Source organism: Chroicocephalus ridibundus, chromosome 12 (assembly GCF_963924245.1).
Source record: "Chroicocephalus ridibundus chromosome 12, bChrRid1.1, whole genome shotgun sequence".
In the NCBI taxonomy this organism is placed as follows: Eukaryota; Metazoa; Chordata; class Aves; order Charadriiformes; family Laridae; genus Chroicocephalus; species Chroicocephalus ridibundus.
Window position 1 is genome coordinate 725350 of NC_086295.1, and position 19396 is coordinate 744745.

The window sequence follows — 19396 nt, forward strand, 5'->3', positions numbered from 1 at the left end:
TTCAATTGTTTTTCCTCTTTGTAAATGCTGGAACAATTTTTCCTGCTCTGAAATTGTGTTGTGTTGCTCCTGCAGTGATGCTGTTACACAGCCAGATAGAATCTTGATAGGCCAGTGCTGTCAGATGTCTGGGTCAGAAATTGTCATGTATCATGACCTTTATGTTTTGTTCCACTTGGATGAGATAATTTCTGTCTCCATGCATTAATTTCCTCTATGTACATTTCCACTATATATTCTGTATTCATTGGTGCCCTGCCTCTGCCCCTTTCATCACCCCTACCTCTTCTCTCCTTCGTCTCTTGGTACATACGCCTGAAGAACATTTTGCTATTTGTTTTAATTTCCTTTGCTAGGTCGAACTCGGCTTTACTTCTGGCACATTTCCCTTTATGCCTACACTTCCTAACTTCTGAGACGTAGTTTTCTTTGATTAATCCTTTTTTCCATTCCTTCTACTCCCTTTGCTTATTCCTAATACCCACTTTGAAGTGGCTATTCACCGAGTTAGGTCTGGAGCCCTTGCTTAGAGTTTTATCCCTCTGTGTACAACTCCCAAATACTTTTACACCCTCTGCTTAAATTCCGAGCCTGCCCAATATTCAAACCTTTTCAAGCTGTCAAAAATCAAGAAGCAAAAGGCATTAATTGCTAGTGGGTACCAACTCCCAGCAAATTAGGGTATCAGGCTTCCCATTGGGTTCACGTTCGCCGTCCCACCATCTGAGATATTCGAACTGGTTTTCCCTGCACACGCATCCAGAGCTAGAAGATCATGGGGAGACCGCCGACGGCAGGAGAAATTCCTCTCAACCTACAGCCACAGCAGCAGTGCCAAGAGAAGGCTGGAAGATCGTTAGCTGAAACTGTTCTCAAAGAATAAAAAATTGTTACAGTAGATTAAAAATTAGCATGAAGAAATGAAGTACATACATATATTTTTAAAGCCTTTGTCAAGGAGCCAAAATGAAAACAGATTTCACCAGACCACGAAAAATGAAACGCGTGCGTTAGTCCTTGTATGACTGGAGCTTATTTCCTTGCTAAATTCCAAGTTTCAGGTCTCTCCCGCTGAGGCAGAAGGGCTGCTCAAGAAAACTCCCCAAATGTCTTATAATAGCAAATGAAATACTTTTTTTCTATTTCTCACTGTACAAGTTTGCCCAGGCGGTTAGATAAAACGGGGTAACATTTCCAGAAAATGTGGTTGTGATTATAGTCACTGTTCCTACCATATGTGTAAATACGAGTTGTTTTGGAGGGGTTTTTGGAGAGTCTAAGCTAGGGAGTCTCCTGAGGAGCAGCGTGCAGGCGCTGGCCTGGCCGTGGCCGCTGCGCTGCCCAGACGGGACCTGTTGGCCGTCCCTCGGGTGCGGGAGAAGGCGTGGGAGGGAGCCCAGACCCTCTCCGCGTCCCACCTGTCCCAGGCAGAGCGGCAGGGGAAAACCATTTCAATCCGCATCATTGAAAAGGTCTCTTTCAGAAAGTCAAACCCAATTTTGCCTTTTTAAACGGCTTGTTTGTTTTCAGGGAATATCCTCATTTTTGAACAGTCAGTCGGCAAAGAAAGCTGTGTGAGGTTTTTTGGAAAATAGAAAATTCACTGGAAGCAAAGGAAACCAGGGGAAGGAGGCGTGGATTCAGAAAAAATAAACGGGAAAAGAGAAACCATCAGACCAAAATGGTCACACTACAGTATTTTGCTTTGAACCAAACTTATGCCTTTTGAGGATGATTCATGGCAGTGAGAAGGAGCAAGTTAACTGAAGACACTATGGAATCATAGAATCATGGAATGGTTTGGGTGGGAAGGGACATTATAGCCCACCCAGTCCCGCCCCTGCCCTGGGCAGGGACACCTCCCACCAGCCCAGGTTGCTCCAAGCCCCGTCCAACCTGGCCTTGAACCCCTCCAGGGATGGGGCAGCCACAGCTTCTCTGGGCAACCTGGGCCAGGGGCTCACCCCCCTCACAGCAAAGGATTTCTCCATATTATCCCATATAAATCTCCCCTCTTTCAGTTTGAAGCCATTATCCCTCCTCCTGTCACTACATGCTCTTGTAACAAGTCCCTCCCCAGTGTTCGTGTAGGCCCCCTTGAGGGACTGGCAGGGGCTGGAAGGTCTCCCCGGAGCCTTCTCTGCTCCAGGCTGAACCCCCCCAGCTCTCTCAGCCTGTCCCCACAGCAGAGGGGCTCCAGCCCTCCCAGCATCGCCGGGGCCTCCTCTGGCCCCGCTCCAACAGCTCCGTGTCCTTCTCATGCTGGGGGCTCCAACGGGACCTTGCCAGGGCTTCTTCGCAGGAACCCCCTTTGCCAAGTTTCCCCCCGGGGCCAGGCAGGGCTGGGCCCGCTGTGGCGGCGGGGAGGCCGCCATTTCCCCTAGACCCCCCGGTTCTCCTCACGGGAGCCGCACGGACGCCCCCAGCTCCGCCGGCGGAGGGCTGTGCTCTGCCGGCCCCGGGCGGGTCTCCCGGCCGCGGGGCTCAGCGGCTCCCGGGAGGGCCGGAACGCTGGTGCGGGGCCGGCGGGCCCGGCCGGGCGTGGCGGAAGGCGGCGGGCGATGCACAACGCGGAAGTGCGGCGGGGACGCGGCCGGATCCGGGGGGATGGATGGGCCCGGCGGCCGGCGGCGCCCGGCGCTGGCGGCCTCCGCCCGGGCCCTCTGAGCGGCCGGCGGCGGCCGCCGCGGGTGCCCGCGGGCCCCGGGCTGAGGTAGCGCCGGGCGCCCGGCGGCGAGGCGGCCATGGCCACCCGGCGTCTCACGGACGCGTTCTTGTTGTTGCGGAACAACGCGGTGCAGAGCCGGCAGCTGCTGGCCGAGCAAGTGAGTAGTTACGGCTCCTCCAGCCCTCTGAGTTCACGTAGCATGGCTGCTGCGGTGAGTCTCCTCCCTTCGTCCTTCCGTACCTCTGTGCGCCGCGGGCTGCCCGGCAGCCGTGCTGTGTGCCCCGCTCCCGGCCCGGTCCCTCACCCGAGCCCCCGGCCCTCCCGATCCCCCCCCAGCCCCGTCTTTTCCCCTCCCCCCCAAGCCCCTTCTCCCCCCCGAGCCCCCTCTCCCCCCCCAGCCCCTCTCCCCTATCCCTCTCCCCAAACCCCACCACCCCCTGTGCTCTCCCCCCTGCCCCATCCCTTTTTCCTCCTACTTCACCCAAAATGAACAGAAGAGCTCTGTCTCGGTGCCGATCACCCCTCCATTCGCCCCATGAATGATAAATGCAGTTGTTGTTCTCATAACTTCATGTTAGTGTTGACATGAGGTTTTTGGCCTATTGCGCTTTTCAATGCCTCCTTTCCCCAGAGGAAAATATCCAAGTTATTTCGTAGAGCAGAGCTCTTCTATTCATGTAAGTGTGGGCACTGTTAAATACGCTAGTGTAGATTATTCCCATTGCTTGAATTTGTCCATAATTTGCTCTGATGTCCATCGCTGTATTTATCCCCCTGCAAAAACGGCTAATACTGGAAGTCATCTGTGAGACAGGGGACTCGGTAGACTCTAGTGTAAGCCCTCATTACAGAAACTTCAAAAAGCCATTTGTTCAGAGGCAATTTGTGCAGCTTTTTCTAAGTTTTGAGCTGGTCAGGCTGTGATGGACCGCTTGGTAGCTCAGATCGACAAGGCTTTTACGCTTTCTGTTTAAACTTATAATTTATTTGTAATAGGCACCAGTAAATATCTGCTGGCAGTCTCATCATTCTGAATTGCTTTACATTAATGCACCTTTATTAGGAAAAGCAGTACTTTGTGCTGCAAATCTTATTTCAACTGATGAGTTGCTGTTCAGTGGTCTTTGTTGTTAACTTTATTACACCTGTGCCTAACGAGCTACGTATTAAATTGCATTTGCAGATCAGGAAATGTCAATAGTAATGTGTATTATACATGTTCAGTTTGGCACTGCATTCAGTTCTTGTTAACATGCTGTTTTGCCAGTATCAATATCACTTCTTTAGATCCTTGGAATTTTTAGAATATCACCTAGAAAAGTTAGTGATAGTTGAAACTCGCATACAGGCTACTGAGCAGTGAAAGCACACTTTTACTCAACAGTGAGTGCGATAACACTTAGCACTTGCATAAAACGTTTATTTACAGTGTTCGTTAACATTAATTGAAGCTGTTTCTAGGATGCTCATTCAAATGCAACGAAAGCTAAGGGTGATTGGAAATTGTCGCTCTTGTGCAGCAGACTAAGTTAGTCACAGGCTCAGTCTGGTGGCCAGTTCAGAGTTCCGCAGTTACCACAAGCGTACTATTTCAGTGAGAAGTGTGGAGATGGCAGTGGGAGCTATTCGCCTGCCACGTTCGTAAGGTGCCCATCGCTGTCAGAGTTGCAGCTGGTCACCTTTTCTTTGGGGTGGTGGCCCCAGCGCAGAGCTGCTGAATGCCAGCAGGGCAGCCTTGCAAGTTCTAGCCCGTGGTACTTTGGCTTACCTTCGTTCACTCTCCAGGCCTCTCCTGAAGAAATCCTTTACTATGAGAGTTTGCTGCCAAAAATGGCATTCTGCCCTGGAAGATGCATTCTCGTGTGGACAGTCAACCACTCCTTAAACTCAGATAGTCAAAGTAGCATTCCTAACAGTATAGTCCTGTTTCAAAAGGTTGGTATAGGATAGAAGAGATCATTAGTTGAAGCCTGCTGCTTTGTTAAACGACAAGTATTTTGTGTTTGGTTTAGATCTGACATGCTTGCTTTATTAATCTTTCTGTGAAATATCCCTATTGCTCACGCATACCCTCTACAGTACAAAACCTGATGAATAGAGAATATATGTTGCCATTTTTATTTTTACAGACGCATGTAGAATTAATGTTACCTGAAACTAGAGCATAATTAAGTGTGTACATAAATGAGCGTATACTACATTTGCTTTCGCTTTTTGTCTTTTGCTGTCTGTTTTATTCTGTGATTACTGGGGTGCTTGTCAATACATGTCTTACAAAAGCTCATTTGTGGATCCTCTGGTCATAATCAAACCTTTTGCCTCACCAGTGAACGTTGAATCATAGAATGGCTTGGGTGGGAAGGGACCTTAAAGCCCACCCAGTCCCCCCCCTGCCCTGGGCAGGGACACCTCCCACCAGCCCAGGTTGCTCCAAGCCCCGTCCAACCTGGCCTTGAACCCCTCCAGGGATGGGGCAGCCACAGCTTCTCTGGGCAGCCTGGGCCAGGGGCTCACCCCCCTCACAGCCAAGAATTTCTGCCTGATATTTAATCTAAATCTACCCTCTGCTGTCAGACATGCTGTCAATACTGCAGTCAAATTGCCCTTGCTGTCATACTTGGATATATTCTGTTGCAGTTTTTCTACCTGAAACGCTAGTAATTGGAAACTTCACTGTGCAGTTACTTTGGAAAACAAACCAAGCTTTTAACTGGATCTTTTATGTTCTTTCTGTTTACCAAGCAACTGAATTTTTTTTAAAAAAGTTTGTGCATCAAGCAAAATGCTGACTTAAAAAGTATGATATCACGATGTATTTATTGAATACCTGTGTTTTAAAAGCCAGTTTGTTTTGTTCTTGGTAAACTGTCATGCTTAAAAAATAAATCAGTATTTTCTCAACTGACCATACCCTATATCTGTCCTATGTCTCTTTTTTTCCCTTGTATCTTTTGCTGTCTCTAACTGGATGGGGCTGATGGGATCCACAAATCACTTCAGGAGCTGGATGAGGTATTGTTTTTCACATTTTATTCTGCCATGGTGCATCAAGCGTACATCATTGAGCTAAAATGTTCCTTTCTTTATTCTGCTAATTTATAAAGTTCCATGGTATAGGATGAGGTGTCTCCCTGTACAGTAGGAGGACAAGGCTGCATACAGAAGACAAGTATTTTGTGATATAATGTTAGATTGTTAATAGATATGTCTATAAACTAGTCTCACTCATTGTATACATACGGGATACAGTGACTTTGTACAATAAAGCTATTAACTATTTTTTATGCTATGCATAGATTGCACAGCCTTTATTGGTCAGGAAGTAAGGTCAGGGAGGAAGAACAGGCTTTTGGGCAAGAATTGCCCAGGAAGGAAGAGGGATTGATTTCTAAAAGGGGAGGGAGTGGGGAACCACAAAGCTTTCCAGGCCTGATAAAGGAAAATTAGAAATCGGGGAGAAACTAGGAAGTGAGGGTTTTGTGTGAAATATTTCCCTGAGAATAAAAAGTGAAGCAATTGGGTATGTTTCGAGTGGTGTCACTGACGATACCACCTCTTTTTATCTCCGGTAAAGGAAGATTATTTTTTCTCTGAAATTACATAGCCTGGTTGGACTGGCAACAAGACCTGTATTTGTCTTCCAGTTCCATCCATTCCCCTGCCTTCCTCAGAGGCAGAGGAGGGCTGGGAGCATCTATGGCCCCAGTGCTAAGTGTCGCTCTGTGGCCCTGCGCACCATTAGGTGTGTACCGTACTCAGCCTTCAGATGGAGAATCGTAGGCTGCTTGTTGGAAGGAACCTCTGCAGATCACCTAGTTCAAGCCCCTGGTCAAAACAGGACTGTTGGTAATCTATTCAGGATCATCCAGGACTTTGTTTAACCACATCTTGAAAACCTCCAAGAGCAGAGATATCATACTTTCTCCGGACAACCTCATCCAACACTGCACCTTTGCAGAAAGAAGTTTCTTTGTTACCTGCACTGTAGAACTGAGTCGGTTCATATAAGTTTCTAAACCCTACCAAGAAAAATCTTCTGATCTCTTCAAAGGTCAGGAGTACTAATACCATCCTTAACAAAAGAATTCTTACTGAGGGTGAAGAGCACATTTTCCTGGTAATGATCTCAAAGCAGATAGACAGCACCTGTATATTCAAGATCGTGGCTTTCGGTTTCTGCCAAACTGAGCTTTAAAAAAACCAAATCAACAAATCAAGAAACCCCAAACACCCTGTACGTTATGTTCTTATTCCCTCATAGTTGTCATATTTTAAGCTTTCTTGAGGTTGAAGTTCTTCAACCTGCATCCAAAAGTATTATTTGAAAAATAAGATTCTGATAGATTTATCACAGGCTTTTTGTGACTTGTAAATACTTTTAATAAGTTACGTGATTTTTTCCTAAAACCTTTTAATATTTCAACCCTACAAATTGGATTCTATTCCCAAAATTCGTCTCAAAAACGCATATCGTGCCCTTCTTCAGCTGCAACTGTGCTGCTGTGCATCAGTGTGCATCAGTCTGTGATAATATAACCTCCTGATTTGTTGTACCTGAGCTATTCAAATTACAACTATTAATTGTGATAAAGGGTTTCTTTTACTCCTTCCCCGTCTTCAGCCCTCCTGTGGATCTGTGGAAAGCTGTGTATAAGCTGGCTGGCACATTGTCTTATTTACCCTCTGCCAATCTCTGGAATTTTCTGGAGAATTATTCCACCCGTTTTCCTGCAAGTTTCTTTGCCTCAGACCATACAGCTGAAACAGCAAGCGTGTATCATTGGGATACAGGGTAGTGTGGATTGGTCACAGCCTTGGCTATTTTTGTTTAGCACCTTTTAATTTCCATTAAATATTTTAACAATTTTAGTTGCATGTCAGTTTGCAAGAGTGTTTTTGTCAGCTGCCTAGTAGGTGAGCGCCTGGCTAAATACAACATTGTTTGCGAACAATCATGGGGTACTATTTTTATTTCTTGGGGATATAATAAACATTTTTATTTGGAGATTTTCCCAAATGAGTTTGCCAAACCTGCCTGGACCAATATAAACCATGCTACACCATTGAGTAGGAATCCCTTGGCTGTGCATCATTGTCTAATACGAAATGTGCCAACATGAGAGTTACTTGAATTCTCCTGCAATACCATATTTTCTCCTTGAAAATCTGCCAAGAACTTATTCTGGGTAATGTTCATCTTTCAGATCCTGTAGAAGTGGGAGAATGTAGCTCATTAGCACACAGGGACAAAGGAGGAGAAGTGGAGCTTGATCATACCTGCATCACGCGCAAAGTTTTGAGGTTAATTTTTATGGGAAGGCATACATGCACTTTTTCCTAATGCTCAAGGATTTGAATCTAATTTGAGTAAAATTAATTTGCTGTCTTTTCTTGTCTTCGGTAGCTTGCTGATGATCGTATGGCACTGGTATCGGGAATAAGTTTAGATCCCGAAGCAGCAATTGGAGTAACAAAACGCTTACCTCCCAAATGGGTCGATGGAGCAGACGAAGTAAGTTGTGTGGCAGATCCAACACAGAGTTTGATTTCTCTTGTAGGAATTTAGTAGTGTTGTCAGTTACGTTCTGGGTGCTGTAAGTTTTATGATGGAACTAGTATTAGAAGAAAAATTAAAATATGTGTGTTTTCTAAACTGGCACTCTTGTTTAGAGGAAAATGTCAGGCTTGAGGTTACTTAGTATCTTGAAGGATACATTGCAAGTGAAATGAAGGGAGATTATCTATGGCCAGAAGTTCTAGAAGACTGGGTTGGTATCATCAGTGGGAGCCCAGTATTAACACTACACTGGGAGCATTGGGATAGACATGCAGTGGCTGAGCGATTAGACTTGAGGCTGAGGAAAGTCCTAAAGCTCGTAGCAAAGCAAAGTTGTTCTCAGTTTGAAACTTAGAGGGAAGGGTACAAAAAAAATCCACTAGACTTTTTGTTTGAACACTTTGAGGGGTCCAATTGCATAGACCCCAAAATGTTAGAGATGAGCAGTTTACTGTGAGAAAACAGAAAGTGTTAGTGTCTTCTAGTAGGAGAACTTCTCCTGCCTATGCAGTACTGATGCCTTGCAAGTTGTGGAAGTATTTGGACAAATGCGAGGAAATGATTCTGCAGGCACCCAATTAAAAACCTTTTCCAGTACTTGACGTGTGAAGGTATTCGTGACTTTCAGAAAATCCTTTTAAAATGTACTCTCAGAACACATCAGCTCATCGGTTCGTGCGTACAGAACCTGTTGTGCAGAAAAGTGATCAGTCTTCTTTTTACTACAATAATAATCATCCTTACAGAATTATTTTTCATGGCTTGTTTGAAAGCATGTCATTTAACTTCTACTGTTAAGCTCAGGCTCTCCATTGTTTGACAGAGTTCAAGGTGTGACCTGAATTTTTATTTATATGTTTGGAAGTTGGCAAAACCTTCTTACTGTGATATTAATTACATAATGATAAAAATATTATTCCAACTTAATGAAGCATATTTAAAAACAGCAGTCTTGCCTAAGATTAACACGACTAGGCTTAAAAAGTAGCAAACTCCAAGCATGTGAGAGTACTCAGTTACTTCTTAGTCAGCTTTTTATGTGGGTTTTTTTTAATGATCTGTGTCTGCTTTTTATGTTACATGTATTTCTTTCAATGATTTTTGTCTAGCATTTGTCAGACCCTTTTCCTCTCAAACACCAGTCACTTCCTTTTCTTCACTGTTGAGTTTTCTCTTTTAGATCCAGTATGATATCGCCAGGGTTAAGCAGAAGATGAAAGAATTAGCCAGTCTTCATGATAAACATCTAAACAGACCAACACTGGATGACAGCAGTGAGGAGGAGCGGGCAATAGAAATAACAACCCAAGAGATCACTCAGGTACAGACTGCTTTCAGTTCCAAACCTACAGTTGGACGTATCTGTAATGCGTCATGGTGAGGTGGTGGTTTCCGTTGAGTAAAGCATTTCTGTTCTGATTAGTACTAGCGTGAGGCAGAATCCCGGGCCCTAGGGGTGGTGCTGCACTCAGTCTTGGGGAGCTTCTCACCGAGTCACCTAACCTCCCTCTTCCTTTACTTAACCTGTTTGCTTTTCTACTCGGATAGGATTGAGAGACTTAAGCAAATCACACTTACAGGGATCTCGGAGAAATACAGACATATATATTCTAAGGCTTACGGTCCAAGCAGTTGTAGTAAAGGAGATGTCTTTGGTCAGTAGTTGTGTTACTCTGCTACCTTGTTAGCTTTAAGTTTTTTGTTCATTTGTGTTCTGTGTTTCCATACCTTTTTAAACATTGCACTGGGCAATAAGAAATTAATTTTAAAAATCTAGAAATCAAAATATTAGTCTTCCATTTGGAGCTTTTGCAATGTGATATTTAAAGTGTGTGTGTTGCTTTATGTCTTTTACTAATGGAATTGTTTTCTCAGTTGTTTCACAGATGTCAGAGAGCAGTCCAGGTCTTGCAGAGCAGGTCCCGTAGTTGTACAGAACAAGAAGCACGTGTTCTCAGGAACGTAGTGTCTTCCTTAGCACAGTCCCTTCAGGACCTATCCACCAACTTTAGGCATGCACAGTCTGACTATCTCAAACGTAAGCATAAGAGATACAGTAATACAGGGGCACCTTCTCTGGAGAGCACTCATTAAGGTGTGCTTATTTGCTTGGTTGGGAGAACTGACGCACAGAAAGGTTATGGTTTCACGGTGAAATTTATCAGTGAAACCATCCACACTTCTAAGGCGTCATCGCTTCTCAAATTGTGGTCAGAAAAGCTACTTCTCTTACACTGGTGAAGCAGCCATTGGTCTTCAGAAGCGATACCTGCTGGTGACTGGTAGTCTGATAGATTAAACTTCAAAAGGTAGTCTGTGCTAAATTAAAATTTTGCATGCATAAACGGAGCGGAAGGGGAATATCCTCTGTTTGAAACTCTAAAATTGTGTGCAGTTCTATTTTCAGCTAAGTAAGATTATTTTAATCTTGGAAGAAACCTACAAAAATTTGATCTTCAAATTGAATACTGATATAATATTTCTTCCTCCCGTAGTATAAATGGCACAGGTAGAACTTAGGATCACAATTCAGATGAGGGATGTTCCTAAGAGCATTTGTTAGAAAATAGCCTAGAGTGATTACATTTTAAGCTCTTAACTTACCTAATTTTTTTAACTTCATGGAACATAATGACTTAAAATCACTGATTTAATTGGAATCTTGCAGGTCTGGTTGAATTTGTTATGCTTTGTTAAATAGTAAGCCTATGTGACAGTTAAAATTTAGATACTGCTATTTATGTCACTTGTTAGCCAGATTTTCTTTCTTGTGCTTTTCTATGTGGTGCTTCAGAGCTTACTCTTACTCTGATTTTAGCGTGCGTAAATATTATGCTCAAACATCGTTTGTCTTTTACAGGCATGAAGAATAGAGAAGAAAGATCCAAACACTTCTTCGACACCTCAGTCCCACTGATGGATGATGGGGAGGATGATACGCTTTACGATAGGGTCAGTTAAGACATTATTACACAAATTCAGTATGAAGAAACTGTTCGATGTACTTTTAGTTTTAGTATGAAAATATCAAAATGGTATGCCATGAGCACCAAGCTGCGTGGAAATTCTACTGCTGCAGATTTCTGTGATACGTTTTCCTAATTAGTATTGCTGTTGCGATGTTAAGATGATTGTGCCATCATCCCCAGCGCTGCAGTGCGAGGGAGCTCGGTTTCACTACTGAATTCTCCCTCCGTGACTGAGAAGGGACTAGAAGGTCTGTAAATGCAGTGCTGTCCTTTGTCGCACCACTTTTCTGGGCAGATGCGAGAGTAGTTGTTAGAAAATGGTGTGATTCTGAGTTTGGGTGGAAGGTGGCACTCTTTAAAGTTGACGCTAAAGCGTAACTGAAGAATTTCAGTATAACGGGTGTTTGCAAATGATGGTGTAATGCTTAGTTTCTGCACAGTTAATTGGTATGTTGTACAGCAGGACCAGACACGCTGCTTTGGTTTACTTTGTCGTGGAGTTTGGGGATACTGCATTTCTGAGCAATGGTGCGATCTGCTCTATTGCGTCCTATCTAATAGTGCTGCAGAATACTCTTAATGGTAATGTTTAACGTTTAACTGAAAACTTACGGAAAAGGTTAAGGCAGCTTTTCAACTAATCTTGTGTATAAGAGGTTTTTCACTTATCTCTATCTAAGAGTGATGGGGGGAAAGATAGTGTGAGTGGCCTTGGGAGACAAAACCAGTAAGGTCTCCATAGTTTAAAACAAAATCAGAATTGCTGCTGTGCCTTTACACATTTTAATGGCCATTGACGTTACGGGACTTTCTGTGGTGCTCATCAATAAGTAGATATTCCACAACTACAAGACACATGTATTGCTTTTGTACATCAATAAAAACATTCTTTAGGACACATCCTATTTTTAAAAGCTGTTTATATGTTCAGGGAGGATATAAGATTTAAATTTTTTCTGCTAAAACTATAAATAGCTGTCCAAGTTATTTTAGTGGCCCTGAAACTCTCTTTTTAAAATACAGTAAGATTTTTTTTCCTTAGATAGTTGTCTACTATGGAAATTGCAAAAGGCCTGTTGTGTTATGAAATCTTATAATTATTTCTAGTGTTTTCACACTGTTAGTGTTAGTTCAACATCTAAATCTTTTGTTTCAACAGGGTTTTACAGATGACCAGCTAGCATTGGTGGAGCAAAACACATTAATGGTGGAAGAGCGGGAACGAGAAATCCGTCAGATTGTACAGTCCATCTCCGATCTCAATGAAATATTTAGGGACCTGGGAGCAATGATAGTAGAACAGGTACATTGACATCACCGTGTTAGTAAGAAGTAGGAGATTCCATGTAGTGTTAAGGCTTCCAGAAGACTTTTCCTGTTGTAACATCCCGTTTTCATGTGCTTCTTGCTTTTCCAAACATAGCTCTTCAGGCTAAGGTTTCCTTGCTTTAAATCTGCCAGAAGAGGAGTTAATGGAGGAAAAAAAAAAAAATCAGCTGCTTATGGGTGTTAGTCTAAAAAAAAACGTATAATCCCAGAGTTCTGTTGGTTGTTTCTCCCAGAGATTCAGTTTAGGTTAAATGTGTCGGCCAAAGGCACCTGAGCTGGAAGTGAGGTGATTATTGAGGGATGTGATGTGAGATGGTGACAGAGCTGCCAGCTCGGCGTTGAGCAAGGAGGTCCTTTACTGAAGTCCCAGCTACTTCTTCTGTAAAAGTTCATAGTTTATGTAGTTTATTAGCTGTTTGCTGCGAGCGTTGTTAATTACTCTGCTGCTCATAATAATAATTGCATTATGAAGTTCATTTAGGTTCAATTTGGTGCTCATTCTCTCCATTTTATTTAGGGAACAGTTCTAGATAGAATTGACTACAATGTTGAGCAGTCGTGTATGAAAACCGAAGAGGGTCTAAAACAACTACATAAGGTAAGCTGATGGAATAGTTAAGCTGCTTTGCATATCTAATAAGCTTTTATAATTTAATAGCCATTAAATTATTCAGTCATTTTTCAGTTGGACGTTGTCCCTTTTAGAAATGGTTGCAGTACAGTGTAAAAAGTCCAACCGTACTGCAGTAGGAACTTCCCATGTAACTTCTGTTAATGCCGTGCTTGATGCCTGGTCTTAATTTCTTAAATCACTTTCTGGGCATTCAAGTAATGTGCTTTGATCTCATAGCGCTGACCTGCTGGGACCTTTCTGCAATTCCTTGTCTGTTTTGGGAGCCCAACGCCCGTGGAACAGGACCGGTTATTGGGTACCTCACTATAGATTTCAGTCAGATACATCCTGGCTTGAAACATCACCTCAGTAGTGTGAGCAGCAAGAATAACCTCTCATGTTTTCTCTTCCCATCTGACACTTGCTGGAAGTTAGGTCCAACGCAATGCTTTCAGTGTGAAGCTTTTACTGTGAACATCTGAAAAGTTTGAATTGGCAGCAGAACACAGAGTTTTGCGGTTGTTCTGTTGGCTCTTTTGTTTTGTTTTGATTTGATTTTAAGCTAAGTTCTGACTTGTCAGCTCAGTTCAGTCCTCCCATTTCTGGAAATAAAGTAGAATGAGAGATTTATGCAAAAGCCTCTGTTTAAGTAAAACATTCTGGTTTGGAAACATGGATGCATTACTGCTACATGCTCAACTTCATATTATGGTAGACTTCTAATATGGACAGCAAAAAAGTGCCATTTGAGGAAAAGCAAAATAAAATGGCTATAGGTTTATTCTTGTTATACATAAAAATAAATTGGGGATCGCTGAAATAAGGCATTGACCGTTGGTGAACAAGGCTTAAAGGGACTGCAAGCAACTTGCACAAACTGAACTGGAAATAACTGAATCTGTTGGAACGAGTGCTGTTTCTAGCCTAGTGGTAGTTAATGAGTTGTCAGCAACCCCCTGTTGGGATTGCTGGCTGGAGGATGGATTCCTGATGCAATACATACCTGCTTTCCGTACGGCATGGGAATTCCGTCACCTATCGGGGAAGACATACACACAGGTCTGAACAGTAGTGTCAAAGACAGCTACCTGCTGTTTCGAATAGTGTCGTTAACTTAATTCTGATTTGATACCTATAATGTCAGTCTCCTTTTCTGTTTTAATTGGCATAATTATTACAAACTACTGAGACAGCACTTTCACAGAAATTGCATTAATTCGCTGCAGAAGTCTGCTGATACGAATCGCTGGTTTCCAATTCCTGCTTCAGGTGAAAATTGGAAGCAGTTATGATACTTTGTCAGGCTTTGATACCTCAAGCCTAATTAAGTAAATAATTACAGTGGTTGCATGTTACATAGTTTCAGGTCAGAAACTCCTCTTTAGCAGATCTGATAATAAATAATTACTTTCCAGGACTATAAAGGAGAAGAATTAATCTCTTTTCCCCTTTAAATTTTGAAGGTTTATTAATTTAAAAAGAATTAAATACAAGTTTTGTTTTGTTTAGCTTCTATTAGCAGACATTCATTTGGCTTTTGGAGCGTTTTCTCCACGTTGCCTCCTTTTAATTCCCCTGGGAAAAAAAGGAAAGGGATGAGAAAATGTGGTTAGAAGAAAGAAGGAGTGAGTCAGAGAACTGAGAACCAAATCAAAAAGAAAGCTTTCAGTTCTAATTGAAATTAAATGAAAATGCACAGCTGACTCAGGTACAACAAAAATGCCTATTAAAAAATGAAGTTTTGTTGTGAATTCTAATGTCCTTCAAACATAATACAGGAATCTTTTATCAGCAAAACGAGTTAAAATATCTCACCAACTTTTCCTGTTCAGACTTTCACATACACGGTCGCCTGATCTTGCTTCCATGGTCTTCCCAGCCAAGCGTTCCTCCAGAGCGAGTGTCGCTCCTCGTGTGTCCTGGGGGGCACGTGGCCTCTCAGGGGCTGCTGGACACACCTGCGGGAAGGCATCGCCCACAGGAGGACGCGTTCCTCTTTATGAGGGGCTCTGCTGTTCACTGCAGATAAACGTGACTTCAGTGGACGCTTGCCTTCACTGGGGTCTGTGCTGCAGACCAGAGTTGTTTTGGGGGAGCTGCTTGCAATATACATTGTGTGAAATGTCAAGTATCTCCGAATTGTTCCTTGGTAAGGTGTACCTCACTTGAACCAACCGCGCGGCTGTAATTTGTAGCTCTGCAGAAATCTAAGCATGAACTCTTTCTTTTCTGTTTCTATAGGCAGAGCAATATCAAAAGAAGAACCGGAAGATGCTTGTAATTTTAATTTTGTTTGTTATAGTAATTGTCCTTATTGTTGTTCTTATTGGTGTAAAGTCACACTAGGTTTCACCTCATTTTCTCATGTTTGGAGTTGATGTGAACTTTCTTCCCCAGTGCGAATGGACAGACCTGCACTCCCGAAAGCTGCCTTTGAATGTACAAGCCCTTGTGGTGCCAAGTCTGTGCGATGTTTCTGTAGAGTTCTTCAGAGCACGAGTCTGGTGATCTGTCAGGTGTTTGTGAGGATTACATGGAAAATGTCAGGAAACTTGATGCTCCCACACGAATAATTTGGCGCTCTGTGCCGAGGTATTTGGAAACACAGTACTTAAAAATAATTACAAAATTGAAGTTTAACGGTGAGTACAGCAATTAGGGTGTTACTGTGAACAAAAATGTGCTGTCGTCTGTATTCTCATGTCACAGTTGTGACAGGCTTCAAATTTAAACCGTGTTACTGAGTCACGGGACTAGATAACAAAAATTGATCTAGATGTAAAATATGTTGAGGCACAAAAATGTTTGACTTTCTCCTTTCTTCCAGCCTCAGAAACTCCAAAGAACTGGGTAGACAGATAAAAAGGAAAGCTTTTAGCAACCAGACTGTAATCCAACCCCTGTGATCTTAATTTAGATACTGCACCGTTACTAAGAATCAGAGTAGTACTTGATTTTGTAAATAGCAAGATTTAATCACCGGCATAATTTAACACATTTAGTTAATTAAAAAATTTTCTGAGATTGAGTAATCACGGGAATGTTTTCCCTCATCAGAATGTTGATATATATTTTTTTCGTGTACATTTTTTTTAGTTTAAAGTACAAACATTACATTAAAGCAGTGGTGAAGTTAAACCTAAAAAATGGAGGTTCTCCTTCCGTCTTTCTACTCCCCCTGACCTGCTGTGGTGGGTCTCAGATGTTTCAAACTTTAGTTCTTGTGTCAGGTGTTTCTTTTACAGTGCATCTGTCCATGCGTGTTACGGTTTTTGTATAAGAACTGACTTCACTACAGTACATACTACATCCATTTTCCCTGACAGAAGATTATTTATTTTAAATGCCTGCCTGGAAAAGGACGTGTTTATGGTGTCTTACTGACCAGGAGAGATGTCATGCAAGTGACATGTTACTAGGCCTTCAGTAGAGAATTTGGGTTATTTTCACTATTTTTTTCAGTGGAAAACTTTGCTGTAGGCCATAGAGAGAAATTAGGGAAACATCTAAGTAATAGAATACTCATGATTTAATTCAGGCCTGAAGTGGTGTGCAATTGTAGAGGCCTTGCCTTAGTATTTTTAATATGGCTTTTCTGTATGGATTTTTTTTCCCCAAAGGGATTGTAACTTATTTCCTTCATTTTCTGGCTGATACAGCGCTCCCCATAAACTTGCAGAGATGCTCTGCTCAAAGCCCCATAGTGTTTGTAACACCGTGGTATTAATGTTGCGTGTGCGCCTGCCCGGAGTTTATCTTCGCCGCGTCCTAAGGAGGACGTAAGATGTGGCTTTAAACTGCCTCGGTGCAGGAACGGACCTGAGGCAGGGACTGCGACGGTGGGAAAGCCCCGGCTTTTTGTGGGGCTTCTTGGGAAAAGCTTTGTACCGCTCTTGTTACCTCTAGGCAAAGGGGATCCTTAACTTCCAAAACTGCCTCTTTAAACCCTCGATTGAATTCGCAAAGTAAATTGGTAGCAGAATGAATGACGCTTGTAGTTGGGTGTGCAGCTCCCCTGTTCTGGTAACGGATCTTCTCAATGATCGTGAGTAAAACTACTGTCTCCCTCGTGTGCTGTCTGCAGCGGTGGGTGTGAAGCAGCATATTGCTATAATTTAAAATACTGTATTTGCAACTTTCTCTCTAACATGAGATGGTGTTATTTATTTCTGTCTTGACTGGTGCTTTTGACATTTTATCATGGCTAATAAATTCAAAGAAGTAATAAAACATGTCCAGCCTAATTGGTCAATTACTCATTTATTTATTTTTTTAAAAGAAACTGAAACATACTTGTGTGATGTTAATGTGCCTCTGTGTACTCTTCGTAATTAGATGAAAGCAGCGGTGACATGAGATATCTTTGGAAAAAAAATAATGGTAATGTTGTGTAGCACAGTGTAATTTGCATTGTCAAGAGTGATTTTGCCCCTGGCAGTTGTCACTGCAATGCCCGCGGTACCTTAACTCCACTGAGGTAACTGGCTACATGTTTTCTATCCAGATTCTGTAGGAGGCAATGTACTTTTAATACGCGTTGCACAAGAGGTTAAACTCAGATGTCAGCTGTCCTGTGTAACTTGAGCTGCAATTTACTGAAGCTGATTATACCCAGGAAAAAAACCTCAGCAAGACAACTTCTAGGCTTTAAATCATTTCAGATGCCTGGCTTGTTACAATATCAGCAGCTGAACCTAACCCTCACGCAGTGCTGTGAAGAGCTCCCTGGCCTGTCCCCGACGGGGTGCCACCCGTGCCGCGAGAGCCCGCTGCTGGGGCTGGCTGGCTCTGGTGGCGACTGCCGTCGCTCACGGGAGCCAGGGATGCCCGACCTGCCGCCGGCGCTGCCCTCCAGCCCCGCCACGGGCACGGGACGCCGCTCTTCTGCGGGCGGGGGCCTCTGCATGGCTGCTGGATTCTTCTCGGCTTGTCCGGAGCCTCTGATTCCTCCCACAGCGCGACGGGAAGCTGCGTTACCCGAGCAGAACAGCAGTGCCAGAGCATCGCCCGAGCCTGTGCTCCCCACCTGGCGGGAGCGAGCTGTGGAGCTGTTGGCTCGTGCAGAATTTCTCCATGAAAACGTGTGCGAAAATGAGCTGCTGCTCCTTGTTAACACGAGTTCATCCTAGTCATATGTAAAAACGACAGTATTAAAAGCATCGTGGTAGCAAATTTCTTCCTACTGCAAGCCTTCTATAGAAACTGAAAAGTAAAATGGAAGAATTTCTCTCTTGCTTGGTATATTTTGAATGTGCTAAAAATTTAAATTAATGTAATCGATACAATGTTCACCGAGGCTGCCTGGATTGCAGTGATTTAGGATTTGCTTTTATGAAACACTTAAAACACAAAGGAGTCACATCACTTTTGCTTAAACCCTTGGAAACCTTGGTTTTGGTACAGCCTTGCAAAATGTAAGCTTTTGCCTAGGTAAGAGTGAATCGGATTTTGTTGGAAAAAAATGTATATTTACTATCTCCAAAAAAACCCCAAACCTGCCTTCCCAGAAAAATTACAGTTCATTAAAACAGGGAATCCATTATGATTTTGCATGTTAATTGTGATGGCTTTATGTAAGGTTTTGTTTGAGTCACTTAATTCCATAAATACCCACCACTTGTGGAGGGGCGGCCGTGGGAGGCTGGTCCGTGCTGCAGCTTCCGCTGTGGCTCCCAGGAGCAGGAACGTTTGCAGCCGCTGGTAGTGGGGAGTTTGTGGGAAGTTTCTGTGCTGTAGAAAAATTGATTTCTCAGTCTATTGCCTTGACTCGGCCCCTCCTCTGCTGCCCTTCCCTTCATGTGGGTTGGATGCGGATTTCCTCCTGCTGTTTGCCTTTCCGATGACGTGGGTTTGGGGATGTTCTTGCAGTAGCAGGAGTAGCAGAATCCCTACTCGATGGCGAGGAGCTTACTGCCCGGTTGAGTCTTTGGAGCATCTCAATCCTGAAACAATTGCTGTGCGATTGTGTGTCACGTCTCCATCGCTGACCACGCGTATTGGAGTGACAGCGAGCCCCTAAACGGCCCGCGTTCTGCGGCTCAGCAGGGACGCAGAAAACTTGTAGCTGGAGCCTGTCTGTTGGGTTATGCCAACCGGCCTGGAGGACGCGACGGGCCTCTGCAACAGATTGAGCTAGATCTGTTATTCAGGCCAATTTTAAATATATCGGGCAATAAAGTTTCCATAATGTCACTTCAGAGATCAAATAAGACCTCACTCTAAGAGAGCTTTTTCTGCAATTCAACCTGTTTCTTTTTCTT

General features: G+C 43.4%; 1 protein-coding gene across 3 annotated transcripts; it reads left to right on the forward strand.

Moving 5' to 3' along the window:
* The first annotated feature begins 2595 nt into the window (after positions 1-2595).
* STX16 (syntaxin 16) lies at positions 2596-17380 on the forward strand. 3 transcript variants are annotated; one of them, XM_063350127.1, is made up of 9 exons: positions 2596-2825; positions 5669-5680; positions 8073-8180; positions 9406-9546; positions 10101-10263; positions 11086-11177; positions 12354-12497; positions 13041-13121; positions 15378-17380. In XM_063350127.1, exons 1-9 carry the CDS (start codon positions 2745-2747, stop codon positions 15480-15482), a joined length of 927 nt encoding a protein of 308 aa, XP_063206197.1. In that variant the 5' UTR covers positions 2596-2744; the 3' UTR covers positions 15483-17380. The 3 variants fall into 3 exon arrangements, with proteins under 3 accessions (XP_063206197.1, XP_063206195.1, XP_063206198.1); XM_063350125.1 differs by lacking the exon at positions 5669-5680 and having other exon boundaries at positions 2596-2879; XM_063350128.1 differs by lacking the exon at positions 5669-5680.
* Positions 17381-19396: the final 2016 nt, after the last annotated feature.

Bases quoted from the DNA above. Each gene is read 5' to 3' on its own strand.
- STX16 (XM_063350125.1), top strand. From the start codon at position 2,745: ATGGCCACCCGGCGTCTCACGGACGCGTTCTTGTTGTTGCGGAACAAC. The intron at 9,547-10,100 runs GTACAGACTGCT...TTGTTTTCTCAG, and splicing joins CAACCCAAGAGATCACTCAG to TTGTTTCACAGATGTCAGAG. The intron at 11,178-12,353 runs GTCAGTTAAGAC...TTGTTTCAACAG, and splicing joins ATGATACGCTTTACGATAGG to GGTTTTACAGATGACCAGCT.